Source organism: Hyla sarda, chromosome 3 (genome assembly GCF_029499605.1).
Source record: "Hyla sarda isolate aHylSar1 chromosome 3, aHylSar1.hap1, whole genome shotgun sequence".
Classification (NCBI taxonomy): Eukaryota; Metazoa; Chordata; class Amphibia; order Anura; family Hylidae; genus Hyla; species Hyla sarda.
In genome coordinates, this window is record NC_079191.1 from 434,933,788 (window position 1) to 434,951,805 (window position 18,018).

The following is an 18,018-nucleotide window of genomic DNA, read 5'->3' on the forward strand; positions in this document are numbered from 1 at the left end:
AGGGACCGCCGCGATAGGGGTGTATTCACCGTATAAGACGCACCGACTTTCCCCCCCCCCCCCAGTTTTGGGGAAGAAAAAGTGCGTCTTATACGGCGAAAAATACGGTAATTGCCTGGTTAACCCCTGAGGAAGCCACCGATGTGGGAGAAACGCGTCGGGTGACACCAGTGCAAGGAAGTGAATTATTATCACCCAGGGACTTCTAGGGTGTAGTCCAAGGGGTAGTTCGGGGCAGGGGTCGCTCTTTTTAGGGCGAGTGCCCCGACAGTCCCTGTGGGAGTAGGGGTAGACCTCACCACATCTCCCCATTAGGGTCAACTAGGGACTTTATACCTGTCCTGGCCCTACTCTCCCTAACTAATCCTCATACAGACGTTTACCATCTCAATAGTCTGTTATTCCCTGTGATAGGGCACTAGTCCTCAGTGCCTTTTTAAGGGTGTCCTTACATCAAGTCTAAGTGTGTTGTGGTTTTTTTTATTTTAAAATATCCAAATAAAAGCTACATTTTAATATTGTGTACCCCTCTGTGATACATTATTTTCACTTGAGCCTTACTATAAAAAATGTGCACTAACGTTTATGTGCAATAAAGTGCGCATTAATAACACTTTGTATGTGCAATAAGTGTGCAGCTGCCACTGTTCCTTATGTTTACATGATATTATAACTATCTAGTTGTTCTGGGATATGACATTATATATATATATATATATATATATATATATATATATATATATATGTATACTCCGCTGTCACATGTGCAGAGCCGGTGACATCACCGTTTTTTATCACTTCACTGTGTTTTTTCTATGGAATTAATAAAACTTGTGTTCTTATTAACACATAATTTGTTTCAAAAGTGACTCCGCTCTTTCCTTTTTTTTTTTTTTTTGGTTCATAAATCACTATAGATTGGATTCTCGAATTTCAGACTTTACTACCTTTGGTCAAATGATACTTAGTACCCCCAGGCAGGGAAGCCCTCCCATGGGGTCTTCTTCTGCTTATCAGATGCCCATCTGTGCTCTTGGTAGGACATAAGGGAAGTGTTCATTTCTGACAATTTGCTTTCCCTTAGTCCTCGCAGCAGCACACAAATATCCTTCCTGTTTAATCTGCTTGTTATTACAGTGGACTGGGGGGGGGGGGATCTCTTCTCTTATAGGGGGAAAGGGGTGGGGGTTAGTTTATTGGTTTTACTTTTAACTACTTAAAATTTTTATATCAATAAGAATTCTGCCGTCCAACTAGGTCACAAGGGTGACATACCCCATGTGAGCTGCTGTCAGAACTAAGGGAAAACCAATTATCTTTAGAAATTAATTGTATAAAACCACAGAAATCCATTAGGCCTTTTATCTGATGATGAGAAAACAAGGGGGAACTAGACGAGTACCCGATGTCCTATAACAATGAAAAACAAGACATCTGATCTATATGAATAGTCTACAGGTGGGACACTTAATAGAGTCGGAGCATTACGGCTTCGAGAAGAGCAATCTGCGGCGTAGCATTGAGGAAATTGTTTATCTCGTCTCCAGTTTAATGCAGCCGACATAAAAATATCCAGGTAAACATACAAGATGAGATCTGAGGAAATGTTCGTAGCGTAGAGTGCCGAGCGCCCATGACCTTCCTGCTCGAGTCTACGGGAGAAACATCAAAAATGTGGTAAACAACTTCAATGCCATGAAATAAGAATCATTGAGGTCAATATCTAAACACCTGGTGGGTGCGGAACACAAGATGAGCGTCAGCCTGTGCAGACAGAACCCCACTAATCACCCCAAAAATCTCTAAGGAAAGCTAATGTGGGGGCTCACCGGTAGTGCTCTCGACTCATGGACCTTTACTAATAGAATGTTCTTGCATGGGTAGATGAGTGACATGGGCACTAGTGAAGAGCCCCATAAAGGGGTACTGCGGTGCCAGAAAGATAAACAGATTTATAAATTAATTCTATATAAAAATCTTAATCCTTCCAGTACTTAGCTGCTGTATGCTACACAGGAAGTTGTGTGGTTCTTTCAAGTCTGACCATAGTGCTCTCTGCTGACACCTCTGTCCGTGTCAGGAACTGTCCAGAGCAGGAGAGGTTTGCTATGGGTATTTGTTCCTGCTCTGGACAGTTCCTGACACGGACAGAGATGTCAGCAGAGAGCACTGTGGTCAGACTGGCAAGAACTACACAACTTCCTGTGGAGCATACAGCAGCTAATAAATACTGGAAGGATTCAAATTTTTAAATAATAATAATAATTTTACCACTGGAGTGCCCCTTTAAAAGTCTTAAGCACCTCACTCCCACTGCTGGCAAGAATAATTCTTTTAGGGATCCCCAAATCTGTTCTCCCTTCCTCTTCGTGGCTGTCACTGGGACCAATGGTGTAGCTCCAAGATGCCATCATGGGAAACAGAAGCTATGGGTAGGAGTGGCGCTTGGTGTTTCAGACCTGTGAGTGTTTCCCACTGAGAAACATAGACCAGATAGTGTGAAACTGAGCAAAGACCAAGTGTACGGTCTCCATTTTAGGACATCGTCAGTCATCAGCCGCAACTCCGTCCCCCGTCAGGCGAAACACCGTCCCGTCTCCTCCATCAAACCAATCTCCATCTGTCATCAGACACAACTCCGTCCTCCCGAATCCGAAACTCCCTCAGACAATTCTCCCCCAGACGAAGCTTCTTGCCGTATAGCAGAGCCGACACTGATTACTGATTTGCTTGTATAGCAGAACCCGTATAGCAGAGCCGACACTGAACAACATGTATAGCACAACCCGTATAGCAGAGCCGACACTGATTACTGATTTGCTTGTATAGCACAACCCGTATAGCAGAGCCGACACTGATTACTGATTTGCTTGTATAGCACAACCCGTATAGCAGAGCCGACACTGAATAACATGTATAGCAGAGCCGACACTGAATAACCCGTATAGCAGAGCCGACACAGAATAACATGTATAGCAGAGCCGACACTGAATAACATGTATAGCAGAGCCGACAGTGAATAACATGTATAGCAGAGCCGACACTGAATAACATGTATAGCACAACCCGTATAGCAGAGCCGACACTGAATAACATGTATAGCAGAGCCGACAGTGAATAACATGTATAGCAGAGCCGACACTGAATAACATGTATAGCACAACCCGTATAGCAGAGCCGACACTGAATAACATGTATAGCACAACCCGTATAGCAGAGCCGACACTGAATAACATGTATAGCACAACCCGTATAGCAGAGCCGACACTGAATAACATGTATAGCACAACCCGTATAGCAGAGCCGACACTGAATAACATGTATAGCACAACCCGTATAGCAGAGCCGACACTGAATAACATGTATAGTAGAGCCGACACAGAATAACATGTATAGCACAACCCGTATAGCAGAGCCGACACAGAATAACATGTATAGCAGAGCCGACACTGAATAACATGTATAGCACAACCCGTATAGCAGAGCCGACACTGAATAACATGTATAGTAGAGCCGACACAGAATAACATGTATAGCAGAGCTGACACTGAATAACATGTATAGTAGAGCCGACACAGAATAACATGTATAGCAGAGCCGACACTGAATAATATGTATAGTAGAGCCGACACAGAATAACATGTATAGCAGAGCCGACACTGAATAACATGTATAGCAGAGCCGACACTGAATAACATGTATAGCAGAGCCGACACTGAATAACATGTATAGCAGAGCCGACACTGAATACCGTGTATAGCAGAGCCGACACTGAATACCGTGTATAGCACAACCTGTATAGCAGAGCCGACACAGAATAACATGCATAGCAGAACCGCCAATGAATACCATGTATAGCAGAACCCGTATAGCAGAGCCGACACTGAATAACATGTATAGCAGAGCCGACACTGATTACTAATTTGCATGTATAGCAGAACCCGTATAGCAGAGCTGACAATGAATAACATGTATAGCACAACCCATATAGCAGAGCCGACACAGAACAACATGTATAGCATAGCCGACACTGAATAACATGTATAGCAGAGCCGACACTGAATAACATGTATAGCACAACCCGTATAGCAGAGCCGACAATGAATAACATGTATTTCAGAGCCGACACAGAATAACATGTATAGCACAACCCGTATAGCAGAGCCGACACTGAATAACATGTATAGCAGAGCCGACACAGAATAACATGTATAGCAGGGCCGACACTGAATAACATGTATAGCAGAGCCGACACTGAATACCGTGTATAGCACAACCTGTATAGCAGAGCCGACACAGAATAACATGTATAGCAGAACCGACAATGAATACCATGTATAGCAGAACCCGTATAGTAGAGCCGACACTGAATAACATGTATAGCAGAGCCGACACTGATTACTAATTTGCTTGTATAGCAGAACCCGTATAGCAGAGCTGACAATGAATAACATGTATAGCACAACCCATATAGCAGAGCCGACACAGAACAACATGTATAGCAGAGCCGACACTGAATAACATGTATAGCAGAGCCGACACAGAATAACATGTATAGCAGGGCCGACACTGAATAACATGTATAGCACAACCCGTATAGCAGAGCCGACACTGAATAACATGTATAGCAGAGCTGACACTGAATACCGTGTATAGCACAACCTGTATAGCAGAGCCGACACTGAACAACATGTATAGCAGAGCTGACACTGAATAACATGTATAGCAGAGCCGACACTGAATAACATGTATAGCAGAGCTGACACTGAATAACATGTATAGCAGAGCCGACACTGAATAACATGTATAGCAGAGCCGACACTGAATAACATGTATAGCACAACCCGTATAGCAGAGCCGACACTGAATAACATGTATAGCAGAGCTGACACTGAATAACATGTATAGCAGAGCTGACACTGAATAACATGTATAGCACAACCCGTATAGCAGAGCCGACACTGAATAGCAGAGCTTTGTAGTACAGTGTCAGCTCCGCTATACAGTGAAACTGAAAAGACAGAAAAATAAAGGAGCGCAATCCTAGTGTATTATCCCGGATACCAAAATATATGGAAAGATGACGTTCAGTTGTGCTCACCAAAGTTGGTTATGCTCAGAACATAACATCTATACGGCTTGTCATATGAGCGGGTCAGCAGCCCCGGAGTACCCGATTCCCATGGGATGGCCGCATGCAGCAGTGGTCTTTAAAGTAGAACAAAAATTCTCCAGTCCTGGTGCTTCTCCCAATAAAATGCTGTTCTTTATTTCTTTATCATTCATACATACAATGGTAGCCACATTCAACGCGTTTCTAGCTCGGACAGAGCTCTTCATCAAGATGGAGTTTCGGATGAGGGAGTTGTGGATGATGACTGACAGAGATTGGTCAGAGGGAGGAGGCGGGTGTTATGGGCAGCGCTCCGGCCATTCATTCTGACCGTGAGTGCTTCCTCTCCCCTGACATTGGTGGTCCCGGGCGTTGCTAGCGGTAACACTCCTTCTGTTCTGTCCGGGTGTGAGCGCACCCCGTCTAGTACCTGCGGCAGCTATGCAGGACGCGCCCACATGCAAGTCCCGGGCATCTCCTCACCTCTCGCTGTCCCCGGCCTTTCTCCTGGCCGGCACGCGCAACCCACTTTCCTTAGGGCGCGCGCGCTGGCGTTGCTAGATTTAAAGGGCCAGTACACCCATAATTGGTCGCTTGCTGGGCGGACTCTATATAAGTCCGGCACCTCCCTATCATGGTGCCTGATCTTCGTGCCTTAGAGAAAGCGTTTCGTTGTGTTTACCATATTAGTGTTCCTGACCTCCAGCCTGTGACCTGATCTTGTGCCTGTGACCTGACTAAGCTTCTTTGCTTCCTGCCTTCTGACCTGTGCTTCGTCCTGACTACACTATACCATTTGTGCCAAGTTACATCTAGGCAACCTGTGTGGAAGGATCGTGCCAGGGGTAGCAACCTGGGTGTCGCCTGCCACTGCAAGTCCGTGGGATGGAGTTGCGGCTGATGACTGACATTGTCCTAAAATGGAAACCTTAAAGGTGTGAACAAGACCTTAGATGAAGATACGATGGTATGCTGCAACGTATCAATTTGACACCAAATGGGTGCTACACTAGATACCCAAAAGAATTGTGTGGTTGCACGCCAACATTCTAACTGACCATTTTTGTATCTTTAATTGATTTTGATAATGTGTTATTTATTCAACGTGCTGAATCTCGCCCCACCATGCACAGTAACAGTGAAGCTTATTCCTCTGTCCCTATTGGCACCTATTCTCCCTGCTTCCATTACCAGCATTACCCAATTGGCAAAACAGATGGAGCTTTAACCCCTTAAGGACTGAGCCCTTTTTCGCAATTATGACCACCGTCACTTTACGAATTAATAACGCGAAAACGCTTTTACCGAATATTCTGATTCTGAGTTTGTTTTTTCGTGACATATTCTACTTTATTTTGGTGGTAAATTTTCGGCGTTAATTGCATCCTTTTTTGGTGAAAAATCCCAAAATTTCATGAAAATTTAGAAAATTTAGCATTTTTCTAACTTTGAAGCTCTCTAATTGTAAGGAAAATGGATATTCACAATAAATTTTATTTTTCTTCACAAACACAATATGTCCACTTTATGTTGGCATCATAAAATGGACATACTTTAGCTTTTTGAAAAAATTAGAGGGCTTCAAAGTAGAGCAGCAGTTTTCAAAAATGTCATGAAAATTGCTAAATCTGAAGGGACAGATGTTACAGAACTACAACTCCCAGCATGCCTGGGCAGTCGAGGCATGCTGAGAGCTGTAGTTTGGCAACTTCTGGAGGGCTACTGTTTGGGCACCACTGTAAAAGTGGTCTCCAAACTGTGACCCTCCAGATGTTGCAAAACTACAACTACCAGCATGCCCAGACAGCCTTTGGCTGTCTGGGCATGCTGGGAGTTGCAGTTTAGCCCCCCTAGTGGTTGCCACAGTAGAGATCGATCTACTTTCACTTTCAAATCCCCCCCCCCCCCCCCCCCCTGTCGATTCCCTACCTGATCAGGATCCAGCAGGCTCCAGCAAAGATCCCAGGTCCCCAGGCATCTTCTCCTGCAGGTACTGCCTCCATCTTCTTCCCAGAGCCCCTCGACATCCAGGGGCGGGCAGAACGGGGGGTTGCCAACCCACTGTCCTGCTCTGCCATTGGTCAGAACTCCTTTCTGAGTAATGGCAGGGGATAGGAGGAGATCGCAGCTTTGCGACCTCACTCCTATCCTTTAGGCTGATCGGGGCTGTTGCTGACAACTCCGATCAGCCCTATTTTCCGGGTGATCGGGTCACCAGAGACCCGATCAGCCCGGAATTGGAGAAAATTGCATGTATGAATTGACATGCGATTTTCTCCGATCGCCGACATGGGGGGGGGGGGGGGGGTCTCAGGACCCCCCTGGGCGATGTGCCAGGGTGCCTGCTGAATGATTTCAGCAGGCATCCAGCTCCGGTCCCCAACCGGCTAGCGGTGGGGACCGGATTTCCCACGGGCGTATGGATACGCCCTCGGTCCTTAAGGACTCGGAATGCAGGGCGTATCCATACGCCCTGCATCCTGAAGAGGTTAAATTAATGTCCAGCATTGTAAAGGATTGGAAGTACACCCGTCACTTATTTACACAGGTCTCAACAGTAGTGTTGGGCGCGAATATTCGTAATGCTAATTTTTATCGCGAATATCGTCACTTTGCGATTTTGCGAATATTTAGAATATAGTGCTATATAGTCGTAATGAATATTTTTTGGTTTGTTTTTTTGCACATGCAAATTTTTATGCAAATTTTCCATGCAAATTTTGGCAGGGAAAAAAAAGTGAACGAACATAGCGAATATGCGAATTTCGCGAACATAGGATGAATAATCGTCAATATATTCACGAAATATCGCTAATTCGAATATGGCCCCTGCCGCTCATCACTACTCAACAGCAAAAGCACTAGGATCCATTCACTGTATATAACATCACTGTGACACCCTGGCCATTCATTTCAGGTACTTACCTTGCTTATAATTATGCCATCACTTCCAGCGCCAACCACTGAGCTGCCCAGGTCTCATACCAGGCAACCAGCTTTACCACAAGACAAGGAGACCAGGTTTATGGCAAATATTTATTATATTAAAGGGGTACTCCACCCCTGGACATCTTATCCCCTATCCGGGATGAGATGTCTGATGGTGGGGGTCCCGCCACTGCACCCCAGACATCCGGTGCCCGAAGTGAACTTCGCTCCATGTTGGACGAATGGCGATGCGGGGCGGAGGCTTGTGACGTCACGATGATGCCCCACTCGTGACATCACGGCCATGCCCCCTCAATGCAGGTCTATGGGAGGGGGCGTGACTGCCGTCACGCCCCCTCCCATAGACCTGCATTGAGGGGGCGTGGCCTTTGGCACTGTATCGGACGCTCTAAAGGAATGCCGGGTGCAGCAGGGAGATCGCGGGGGACAAGATGTCTAGGGGCGGAGTACCCCTTTAATAAGACAGAACATAGCTATTCCTGCCAAGGTCCTCCTGGTCTTCAGCTTTTCCATTTAGGCCTCAATCAGGTTTTTGGCAACATCATGGAGGAACTTCTCACAGGCAGAGCTGTCGGCTGTAGAGCAATGCTTGACTATAACCGGCACCAGAGACGTACACAGGAGCTGGGGAGAGTAGATAGACCGTCAGCACCCACTAAAGTCAGGAGACATGTGCAGCTTTAAGGGTCATAGGATCAGACAGTACAGTCTGTGTTCTAGCTTTCTACTAGGCCTGTCTGATCTAGATCACCTATAGAGATACCTAGAACCCACGACTATTCACCATACTGGTTACAATACAGCAATATTGTCCAATCTGTGGTAGAACTGCAGCAATCATCATGTCCCATGAGCCCCCCGGCATCTATCCGAGTTTAACCCCTTGGGGACAAAGCGCGCTTTTGACCTTAAAGAGTACCTGCCATCCAAAAAAAAACTTTTGATATTTTGTATATTACTGTATTCCAAACAACTTCCTAATTTCATGTATATAAATTTTTTTTATTTCTAGGTGTATTTTCACTTTGAAAAAAATGACCAAAAAATGAAAAAAACATGTCTCAGCCGCAAGCCTCTTATAGAGTTTGGACTCATGCTGGCCTAGCACGAGTTCTAACTTTCATACTGCAGCCGGGACAGCCTAAGGGCGGAAGTGGTCCCCTAGAAGGCTTCAGTGATGTCGTGCCTGCTGGGGAACGCACACTTTCTTCAGCCCGGGGCTTGCACCATGTGAGCAAGATAACAGGTAAGAAACAGAGCTTTTTAAAGCTCGGAAAACATTTTTAAAGATTGGGAGGGATGTTAGGAGTAGTTAGTGACTATCATCTGAGCTGGTTTAGAAAAGATTGTTTCGTGACAGGTATTCTTTAAATGGGCACTGTCACCAACTTTATTTTTTGATATGTTGTAGTACTTATGTACTACAACATATCTCTAATATACAATATACTTTTATTATTATTTTTTTTTTAATTAAAATAGTTTAATTTACATTTGAAAACCGGCCACTAGGGGTCTCCCTCCTAGTGGCCGGCTGCAGCCTGGCGTGACGTCCCGCCTGAAAAAGGACCGATGCGGCCGGGCATCGGTCCTTTTTCATCCAGCCTGCGCTCGCTCCCTGCCTGTCAATCGGACAGGCAGGGAGCGAGCGCATTGGCTCCCCGGCCACTGACTGGGAGGCCACTCCTCCCGCACATCACCGCCACCGCCTCCGCCTCGTCGCCGCCGCTGTCCCTGCACACCCGCTGCCGGACTCTGCAGTAAGTGTAATGGGGGGGGTGTTGTGATGGAGGGAACGGGGTATGGCGTTGGGGAGGGAGGGAGACAGAGGGGACGGGCTAGCGCCGCATGTAACTAATAGTTTATCTACACAGGGTGCCTCCAGCTGTTTCAATACTACAACTCCCAGCATGCCCTGACAGCCAATAGATGTCAGGGCAAGCTGGGAGTTGTAGTGGTGAAACAGCTGGAGGCACCCTGTGTAGATAAACTAAGGGCGGAAGTCCCCCCCCAGCAGGCATCAGTGACGTGGTGCCTGCTGGGGAAGTCTGCCTGGTAGTGAGCACAATACCAGGCAGAAAAAAGCATTTTTAATATAGTAAAAATAAAAATTAAAAGCAGGGAGGGGGTTAGGGATAGATTGGCAATAGGCAGGGACAGAAAAAAAAAATAGGATGGTGGGAGCTCCCCTTTAAGGACGAGGCCAATTTCTGTTTTGCACTTTCATTTTTTTCTCCTCCCCTTCCAAAAATCATTACTCTTTCAATTTTGCACCTACAGACCCATATCAGGGCTTGTTTTTTTGCGTCACCAATTGTACTTTGCTATGACATCACTTATTTTATAACAAATATAATAAAATAATACAAAAAATTATTAAAAAAACGTATTTGTGGGGTTAAATAAAAAAAAAAAAGACACCATTTTGTAACTTTTTTGGGCTACCGTTTCTATGTAGAGCACTTTTCGGTACAAACTCCTCACATAGGGGGGTATTTATCAATTTTGCCTGTTGAAGATTTCTTTTTACCCTTTTTTTTTTTTCACTTTGGTTTTCGTGGACATGCACCAAATTTATCATTTGGTGCAAGTTGTTAGTAATTTGGGCTCAAATGATGAAATCAGCCGTTCACAGTGCCTTTTACACAGAACTTACCGCCACAGAGGACGCGTATTTTACCCCATAAAGCAGCCATTTCGGAGTCCCTCCTGCAGTAGATCAGCAAGCGGCGTGAGGTATTTTCTTTTGTGGGGTTTATAGCCGCCATGTGAAATGGATTTTATTTTTAACTTGGGTAGTTTTTTTTTTTTGTTACTTTAGTGCAGTGGTCTTCAACCTGCGGACCTCCAGATGTTGCAAAACTACAATTCCCAGCATGCCCGGACAGCCGTTGGCTGTCCGGGCATGCTGGGAGTTGTAGTTTTGCAACATCTGGAGGTCTGCAGGTTGGAGACCACTGCTTTAGTGCTTACCTTTCCTGAACCTGTGCGGCCATGTCCAATGTTGGCTCAATGGAGGGTGAAGGTTCCTCAGAGACAACTATGTCGCAGGATAGTATTGTGCAGCGCCGGAGGCGTCGCTACTTTCACAAAAAAAACATTTTTACGCCATTTTACGCCTTTACATTTTCTGACATTGCTAATTGTGTGTTTTCCATGTGCAAAATTTCTTGGCGGGGATTTGCGCCAAAATTGCGCAAAAAGATCGGTTGGCGCAAATGATGAATTACTGACTAAAGTTATAACCACACACACAGGACCGTGTGATTTTGAGAAAGTTGTAAAAATGACAGTGGAGAAGATGCGCCAAACTTTGGCGCAACAAGACACTGCGCCAAAGTATTGCGCCAAAGTTACGTGAAAAAAAACACATAAATCTTTTGATAAATACCCCCCCCCCCCCACACGGTTACAGGCAGGGGCGGACAAATCACATGTGCAGCATGTTCAGCTACAGGGGCCCGCCACTACACATGGGCCCTCACGCACTGGCCAAGGGCCCCCTAGAGAGAGAGGTGCAGCTGGTGAGGATCCAGGACAGTTGTCCCGATCCCCACTCAGACAAGCGCTATTATTTTTTTTACAATCCCTGCGCTGCTCCTGCTCCGGTATCATTAGGGAGACAGGCAGTAGTGCAGGGATGAAGGTATCTGATTCATGGCTCCGCCCCCAGCACAGGAAGAGGACGGCCTCCCAGGAGCACAGCGGCTGTGAGGGGAAGTTATGTCCCCTGTCCTGCCTCTCTCACTAGCAGTATAACCTGGGGCTGGGGGGTAGCAGCCCAGTGGGGTCACCTTCCCTGCTCCGGTGTCCACAGGTCACATTTCAAGAACAACTTTTGGGAAAAATTGCGGCAAAAATGGCACGGTAAAACTGCGCCATTTTTGCCGCAATTTTTTAAAAAAAAATTCTTGTAATGTGACCTGTAGGTGACCTGTGGACCCCGGAGGAGGGAAAGTGACCCCACTGGGGCCACAACATGTGGACACACTGCTTGTTTATTTATCATTAATCTATTAAGGCAGTGTTTCCCAACCAGGGAGCCTCCAGCTGTTGCAAAACTACAACTTCCGGACAGCTAAAGACTGTCCGGGCATGCTGAAAGGTGTAGTTTTGCAACAGCTGGAGGCACACTGGTTGGTAAACACTGAGATAGATAGATTGACTGGGCATAGCTCAGTGTTTTCATACCATGGTGCCTCCAGCTGTTGCAAAACTACAACTCCCAGCATACCTCAACAGCCAAAGGCCCAGGAGTTGTTTTTTAGTTTTGCAACATTTGGAGGCACCCTGGTTGGTAAAAAGATATCCATGTCCTATCTATCTATCTATCTATCGTATCTACTGTATCTATCTCATATCTATCTCTCTATCTATCTATCTAATATCTTTCTATATATCTATCTATCTCATATCTATCTCATATCTATCTATCTCATATCTTTCTATATATCTATATCTATCTCATATCTATCTATCTCATATCTATCTCTCTCATATCTATCTCACATCTATCTATCTCATATCTATCTATCTCATATCTATCTCATATCTATCTATCTATCTCATCTCTATCCATCTATCTCACATCTATCTATCTCATATCTATCTATCTCATATCTATCTCATATCTATCTCATATCTATCTATCTCATATCTATCCATCCATCTCACATCTATCTATCTCATATCTATCTCATATCTATCTATATATCTATCTATCTATCTATCTATCTATCTCATATCTATCTATCTCATATCTATCCATCTATCTCATATCTAGTGTTGCTCGCGAATATTCGCAATTCGAATATTATTCGCGAATATCGCATATTCGCGAATTCGCGAATTTCGCGAATATAGCGCTATATATTCGTAATTACGAATATTCGTTTTTTTTTTTTTTGTTTTTTTTTCTTCACAGTACACATCACAGTGATCATCCCTCTCTGCTTCCAGCTTGTGTGGTGTAAAGAAGGCTGTAATAATACTGTATGAGACTGGCGTGCAAACATTCGCATGTGCTAATTTTCGCATATGCGCATTTTCGCGTATGTTAATTTTGTATATGCTAATTTTCACATATGTTAATTTTCGCATACGCGAATATTCGCATATGCGAAAAATAAAACGGGAATATAAAGAATGTGCGAATATTCGCGAATATATGACGAATATTCGTCCATATATTCGCGAATTCGAATATGGCCTATGCCGCTCAACACTACTCATATCCATCCATCTATCTCATATCTATCTATCTATCTATCTATCTATCTCATATCCATCCATCTATCTCATATCCATCTATCTGTCTATCTCATATCTATCTCATATCTATCTATCTATCTATCTCATATCTATCTATCTCATATCTATCTATCTCATATCTATCTCATATCTATCTATCTATCTATCTCATATCTATCTATCTCATATCTATCTATCTATTTCATATCTATCTATCTATCTATCTCATATCTATCTATCTCATATCTATCTCATATCTATCTATCTATCTATCTATCTCATATCTATCTATCTCATATCTATCTATCTATCTATCTCATATCTATCTATCTCATATCTATCTATCTATCTATCTATCTATCTCCTATATATCTCATATCTATCTATCTCATATCTATCTATCTCATATCTATCTATCTCATATCTGTCTATCTCATATCTATCTATCTCATATCTATCTCCTACCTTAACAATTGATGTATGGGGGGGGGGCAGGCACATTCTTTGCACAGGGGCCCTATGCTGTCTGTGTCCGCCCCTGGTTACAGGGATATCCAGTTTGTGTAGGTTTTATTTTATCTTACTATTTTAAATTTTGTTTTACTACATGCACCAAAATTAGTATGTTTAAAATTGTCATCTTCTGACCCCTATAAAACGTTTTTATTTTTCTGCATACGGGGCTATATGGGGGTTCACTTTTTGCGCCGTGGTCTGTAGTTTTTATCGGTACCATTTTTTTGTTTTGATGGGACTTTTTGATCGCTCTTTATACAATTTTTTAATGGCATATGAAGTGAGCAAAAATGCAAATTTTTTTAATTTGGTATTTTTTTTACGTGTACACCATCAACCGTGCAGTTTAACTACCCTTATATTTTCATAGATCGGACACTTACACACCTCATATGATTATTTTTATTTTATTTAAAAATGGGAAAGGGGGGGGGGGGGAATTCAAACTTTTATTAGGAAAGGGTTAATAAAAAAAATAAATAAAAAAATAACACTTTTTTTTAACCCCAGGGGGGGCTATACCATGCAATCTTTTGATTGCATATGCTGATCAACGCTATGCCATAGGGTTAATGCCAGGCATTGGTTAAAAGAACACAGTGGCCCTGATTTACTATTCTAAACCCAACCTGTTTTGTCGGGTAGTGTGGCAAATTTGTGCCCCAATTTTTTTTAAAACCCCACCAACTATTCGTTTTACTCAGGAAACCCGAAAAAGGGATGTGACCACCAAAAAGGGGCATGGGTGCATCATTTTCAAAAAATCCCAACATATTTACTAATGCTAAGTTCTGTATACACAGTTAAAAAGCAGATACTTCGAGGCGCTCTCACTTAGAGTTAGATATAATAAATAAAACGTACCAGGAGAAGGGGTGGGACCCCTCTTCATCACGCTCAATGGTTGGTTCACATAAAATGACATCACTTATACGTAAAAAGCCCGCAAAATCACCCACGAATCCAGGTCAGCGGATTTACATAATTAATATTATCAAAGAATATTAGTGGGCCCAACACTGTGCTGCCAGGCTGCCCGAGTCAGTCCACAACCATGAGACAGCAACCTGTGCTGGGACACCACAAAGGCGCTACTGGAAAAAACCCCAACCAGGGGGTATTGGAGTGCGGTGCCCCAGTACGGGATATGGTAATGTATGGTCCTTCTGTCCCATCAGGTTGAGTCCCTGTCTGTCCCTGGGGCTCTCCTGCAGTATCTCCTGCAGCACCAGCTGCAACGCAGACTCTGCATAAACCAACAATCTCCCGCAGTAAGTCTCTGCACCGGTGGCAACACGCATTAACCCCTTAGTGTCCAGCAGAGTCCCCAGGTACTTGCCGTATAGTGGGAGAGCACCACTCAGAGGGTCCCAGTCAGCAAAGATTAAGCTGCTGCAGCACCTTACCAAACATCTTAAAGCAAAAGCACACTCAAATAATTTTAAAGTGACAGCGCACTCAAAGAGATCTACAAGATGTCAGCACCCAGCTCTCCAGATCAACCCAGCGACAGTGACCCTTCATCACCAGCAGTGGGAGAGTCTGTGGTTCCAGCAGTCAGAATGCTGCCGATTCCGCTTGCAGGTCACGTCAACAATGTGAAATCCTGTCCTCCCTATCTACAATAGAGACCCCTTCACCCTGAGGGATTTCAAGGAAAAGATCCAGAGTTTGTCTTTCTTTAACTTTCTCCCTCCTAATCAACAGGTGCAGCTGCTCACAGGACAACCACAGGGACCAGCACTTGAAGTCTGCACCTGACAACTGTAGAGCAGATCTTTGAAGGACTGTACCAGGTGTTTGAGTCACATTCTCCGTCAGAGGGATGTCTTCGGTTGTATGAGAAGCGTCAGAAACCAGGTGAGACTAAGAGCTTATGCCATTGCCCCACAGAATGCCCTGGAGACTGTTCAAAAACTAGATGGTATCACTCCCAATCAGGGTAACAAAGTATTGATGGACCAATTTATTGATGGGGCTCATAATAAGTGGGACAAAGCTCAGTTGAGGTTGTTAGCAATGCAAAACCCCAGTCTGTCCTTCCCGCTTTGAACCTGAGGATGTTGATTTTAGAGCAGTACCAGGTAACAGGAAACCAATACCCATACATGGATATTAGGAGCCCACCATCCAGTTGGGGAAACATGTACTCAGAGGGCATGGAGTGATTGTAATGGATGGGTTTGATAAGGGGTCTGCAGAGTTTACTTTAGGGATGAATATTATGAAACACTGTTTTGCTGAAATTTTAGATTCCTTCCATGCCTCTCTTCCCCACCTGTCCCCCTCAGGTCAGCGGGCTGCACAGCACCACTTGAAAGGTCCTACAGGCGGAGCAGAAGTTTGTCAACCAGCAAGGTGAAATTTGTAGAGTGCGAATTCAAGACATCCGGTCAGTGACCTTACAACCCAACACAGAGACAATCATTTGGTGCCCTGCATGTCCTGCAGTGAGAAACAAGGACTATTGTGGTAGCCCTTGGGGGGGGGGGGGGCATATGCAGGTAATGACAAGGTCCACACTGGAGTTAAACTTGAACTGAAGTAAACTTTACTCTTGAACATGCGGTACATTCAGAATACAGTTACAGTCTCTGCAATACACTTCTATAGACTTCAATGACTGAGAGTTGCTGCGGACCTTGCGTCTTTTGCAGGTTAATAGAATCAAGGTAATTGGTGCGTGGATCCGTCTGGATTTAGGGGTAGATTAGGTCCGGTGATCCCGCAGAGTGTTTGGTAATTGCTACACTCTATATTTGCTAAGGATCAGCCGTTGCTGCGAGGCTTGGGCCTAACTCACGGTTTTTAGCAGCGCAGGTTCTATAGAAAGATGTTGCTCGCTTGGCAACCCAGGAACAAAGAAGAACTAAAATGGCTGCCACGTCCCTTATATGGACAGGGGCGGAGCATATTTTGATAGGTCCAAGGTCACCTGTCACTCACCGTCACACAGGCTTCTGGGTGATCATCTGACTTCCTATACAGGTCCTATACACATAATAAAACCAAAACGAGGCTAGAAATACCAAAGTGAGGCTTGGAACGCATCACATGACCCGAAGGCCCTGCGACGCCATGGAAACATGTAATTAACCATTTATTTACATATACTATCCTATTTACATTAACCTATGCATAAATTAGAGATCTATACACTAGAATAGAGGCAACTAGGGGTAGACTGGCTAAGAGGGATCCCTAAGTCCTAGGGACTCTGGCTATGGGGACCCATAAATAAACAAGTACCATATAGATATAGAATACGGTACTGGGACACCACACTATCAAGCCCTGCTAGAGCCTATGCAGTTGGAAGATCACCCCCCTAGTCAGAGCGGCAAGAAGCCTTGTCAGTTACCAATGGGAGAGTCCCAGTCCGGTTAGTCAATCTTACCTAAATACACTCCGGTCGCCCAGCTGTATCTTCTGGAGTCAAGTGACGTCTTAACAGAATGCAAGGTGGCCCAACAGCAGACAGCCCAAGCGACACCAGGATCTGCTGCAAAGTTCTCCTGAGCCCTGGTGGGCACAACTCCAAGTGGGAGACGAAACCACTCTGATCAAGTCGGTGGAGTCATCAATGTCGCCAAGAGGTACCACAAGGCTTTCAAACACCCCACAGACTTTGGACGCACACCCATGATCCAGCACAGGATCGTGACAGGCAACAGCCCACCTATCAAAGAAAGACACCGTCCGGTCTCGCCAGGCATGTATCAAACCGTTAAGATGCTGGTTGACATGAAGGACGCGGACGTCATTCAAGAGAGTCAGAGTCCCTGGGCGGCACCCCTTGTCTTGGTCAAGAAGGATGGGACCATCCAGTTGTCTCAACTTCAGAAAACTGAACAATGGGGGACATGTATCATTGCCTTTAGACTACTTTTCATGTCTACAGATTTTGCGCAATTGCGCTTTTTTTGCATTTGAGCTGTGTTTTTTTTTTTGGTGAATGATTTTCTAAAGTTGGTGCACCATAGACAACTTAATCCAGTGGACTGGAATGTATCATTTGCGCAAAAAAACAAACCGATTTTTTTTTTGCGCAATTGCGCTTTTCTTGTATAAATCAACTACAACTCTACGAGTGGTAGCAAGGACACATAGAAAAGTGTCGGACGCTGGACGATGCAGGAGCCAGTACTCAGCACTGCAATACTACAACTACTCCCATCATGGGACAGAAT

General features: G+C 44.6%; 1 protein-coding gene across 2 annotated transcripts in view; it reads right to left on the reverse strand.

Annotated features, from left to right (window-relative positions):
- Positions 1–8,423: 8,423 nt before the first annotated feature.
- LOC130363143 (hemoglobin heart muscle subunit alpha-type-like) overlaps positions 8,424–18,018 on the reverse strand; it is a 32,763-nt gene continuing 23,168 nt past the window's right edge. The window contains exon 4 of one of the 2 annotated variants that reach the window (XM_056568552.1): positions 8,424–8,686. In XM_056568552.1, the coding sequence (XP_056424527.1) occupies positions 8,576–8,686 (111 nt within the window). In that variant the 3' untranslated portion in view covers positions 8,424–8,575. The remainder of the gene's footprint in view (positions 8,687–18,018) is intronic. The other variant, XM_056568551.1, reaches the window with a different exon arrangement.